The sequence below is a fragment of the Pimephales promelas genome, chromosome 1, assembly GCF_988280905.1.
Source record: "Pimephales promelas chromosome 1, fPimPro1.hap1.1, whole genome shotgun sequence".
Lineage (NCBI taxonomy): Eukaryota > Metazoa > Chordata > Actinopteri > Cypriniformes > Leuciscidae > Pimephales > Pimephales promelas.
In genome coordinates this window covers 9,583,486-9,586,453 of record NC_142769.1, presented here as the reverse complement: position 1 = coordinate 9,586,453, position 2,968 = coordinate 9,583,486, and the positions used below count along the sequence as shown (strand labels likewise).

General features: G+C 39.5%; 1 protein-coding gene across 1 annotated transcript; it reads right to left on the bottom strand.

Annotated features, from left to right (window-relative positions):
• Positions 1–1,272: 1,272 nt before the first annotated feature.
• LOC148998335 (uncharacterized) lies at positions 1,273–2,285 on the bottom strand. Its single transcript, XM_089131864.1, has 2 exons — positions 1,542–2,285; positions 1,273–1,434 (listed from the first exon to the last, which is right to left on the bottom strand). The coding sequence occupies exons 1-2, from the start codon at positions 2,283–2,285 to the stop codon at positions 1,273–1,275; spliced, it is 906 nt and encodes a 301-aa protein (XP_088987990.1).
• Positions 2,286–2,968: the final 683 nt, after the last annotated feature.

The window sequence follows — 2,968 nt, the reverse complement described above, 5'->3', positions numbered from 1 at the left end:
CATTTTACAACCTGGCCAAGCTGTGTAAGAGGAACTCCAGGATAACGTTTTGCACGACATTGTATGTCCCTTAGTGCCGGGCAGATGCTAAGAGAGTTGTCAGTTATTCTTTCAATAGATACTATTTCACCACCGTCAATACCTATTGTTGGGCCACCAAAGTCATTCCAAACTGACCAATTGCAATTACATCCAGGGCTAAGAGTAGGGTTGATTGTTTTCAATGTTGTGGTTGTTAAAGAAGTCATTGATGGAGCTGTAGATGTTTGTAATGTTGGAGTTGTAGACATATTTGTAATATTAGAAAAGTTCTGGACTGAAGATCTTTCAGTCTGCAGTGTAGTCATGCCAGTGGAAAATGTTGGAGAAGCTGTTGACATTGTTGTTGGAGTTGTGGGTATGCTTTTACCAGTAGGGGAATTATGAACTGTTGGTTTTGTAACACTTAATGTTAATCTGCTTGTTGAAGAAATTGAAGGTTTGGTAGAAAGTAATGTGGAAGTTGCTGCTGGAGTTGTTGATGTGCTTATGCTTGTGGTGGAAATATGGCGTGTTGATGTCGTAGTTAGTGGTGTAGGCATGCTGTTTAAAAAAGTTGAAGGTGTACTAGAAGAAATTGTTGTTAATGAATCTGTTGATATTCCTTTAATGGTGGAGAGACTTTGGACCGCTGACGTATTTGGTGATACACGCATGCTTGTTGATGACGTTGGTGTAGCAGCTGTACTTAAAGACTGTGTTGTGAGGTTCCCACAGTTTTCATCACAGCACAATGCTCTAATCTCATAGTCATAGCATTGCTGTGCAAGTCCTTGGTGTTTGTTTAAGCAAACTAGTCCATCTTTTGTATTGCATTTTACAACCTGGCCAAGCTTTGTAAGAGGAACTCCAGGATAACGTTTTGCACGACATTGTATTTCCCTTAGTGCTGGACAGATGCTAAGAGAGTTGTCAGTTATTCTTTCAATAGATACTATTTCACCACCGTCAATACCTATTGTTGGGCCACCAAAGTCATTCCAAACTGACCAATTGCAATTACATCCAGGGCTAAGAGTAGGGTTGCTTGTTTTCAATGTTGTGGTTGTTAAAGAAGTCATTGATGGAGTTGTAGATGTTTGTAATGTTGGAGTTGTGGACATATTTGTAATATTAGAAAAGTTCTGGACTGAAGATTTTTCAGTCTGCTGTGTAGTCATGCCAGTTGAAAATGTTGGAGAAGCTGTTGACATTGTTGTTGGAGTTGTGGGTATGCTTTTACCAGTAGGGTAACTATGAACTGTTGGTGTTGTAACACTTAATGTTAATCTGCTTGTTGAAGAAATTGAAGGTTTGGTAGAAAGTAGTGTGGAAGTTGCTGCTGTAGTTGTTGATGTGCTTATTCTTGTGGTGGAAATATGGCGTGTGGATGTCGTAGTTAGTGGTGTAGGTATGCTGTTTAAAAAAGTTGAAGGTGTACTAGAAGAAATTGTTGTTAATGAATCTGTTGATATTCCTTTAATAGTGGAGAGAATTTGGACCGCTGATGTATTTGGTGATACATGCATGCTTGTTGATGACGTTGTTGTAGCAGCTGTACTTGAAGTCTGTGTTGTAAGGTTCCTACAGTTTTCATCACAACACAATGCTCTAATCTCATAGTCATAGCATTGCTGTGCAAGTCCTTGGTGTTTGTTTAAGCAAACTAGTCCATCTTTTGTATTGCATTTTACAACCTGGCCAAGCTGTGTAAGAGGAACTCCAGGATAACGTTTTGCACGACATTGTATGTCCCTTAGTGCCGGGCAGATGCTAAGAGAGTTGTCAGTTATTCTTTCAATAGATACTATTTCACCACCGTCAATACCTATTGTTGGGCCACCAAAGTCATTCCAAACTGACCAATTGCAATTACATCCAGGGCTAAGAGTAGGGTTGATTGTTTTCAATGTTGTGGTTGTTAAAGAAGTCATTGATGGAGCTGTAGATGTTTGTAATGTTGGAGTTGTAGACATATTTGTAATATTAGAAAAGTTCTGGACTGAAGATCTTTCAGTCTGCAGTGTAGTCATGCCAGTGGAAAATGTTGGAGAAGCTGTTGACATTGTTGTTGGAGTTGTGGGTATGCTTTTACCAGTAGGGGAACTATGAACTGTTGGTTTTGTAACACTTAATGTTAATCTGCTTGTTGAAGAAATTGAAGGTTTGGTAGAAAGTAATGTGGAAGTTGCTGCTGGAGTTGTTGATGTGCTTATGCTTGTGGTGGAAATATGGCGTGTTGATGTCGTAGTTAGTGGTGTAGGCATGCTGTTTAAAAAAGTTGAAGGTGTACTAGAAGAAATTGTTGTTAATGAATCTGTTGATATTCCTTTAATGGTGGAGAGACTTTGGACCGCTGACGTATTTGGTGATACACGCATGCTTGTTGATGACGTTGGTGTAGCAGCTGTACTTAAAGACTGTGTTGTGAGGTTCCCACAGTTTTCATCACAGCACAATGCTCTAATCTCATAGTCATAGCATTGCTGTGCAAGTCCTTGGTGTTTGTTTAAGCAAACTAGTCCATCTTTTGTATTGCATTTTACAACCTGGCCAAGCTGTGTAAGAGGAACTCCAGGATAACGTTTTGCACGACATTGTATTTCCCTTAGTGCTGGACAGATGCTAAGAGAGTTGTCAGTTATTCTTTCAATAGATACTATTTCACCACCGTCAATACCTATTGTTGGGCCACCAAAGTCATTCCAAACTGACCAATTGCAATTACATCCAGGGCTAAGAGTAGGGTTGCTTGTTTTCAATGTTGTGGTTGTTAAAGAAGTCATTGATGGAGTTGTAGATGTTTGTAATGTTGGAGTTGTGGACATATTTGTAATATTAGAAAAGTTCTGGACTGAAGATTTTTCAGTCTGCAGTGTAGTCATGCCAGTTGAAAATGTTGGAGAAGCTGTTGACATTGTTGTTGGAGTTGTGGGTATGCTTTTACCAG

Coding starts and splice junctions, on each gene's coding strand:
- LOC148998335 (XM_089131864.1), bottom strand. CDS start 2,285: ATGCCTACACCACTAACTACGACATCAACACGCCATATTTCCACCACA. Junction 1,435..1,541: donor CGTCATCAACAAGCATGCAT/GTATCACCAAAT, acceptor TTTTTTAAACAG/CATACCTACACCACTAACTA.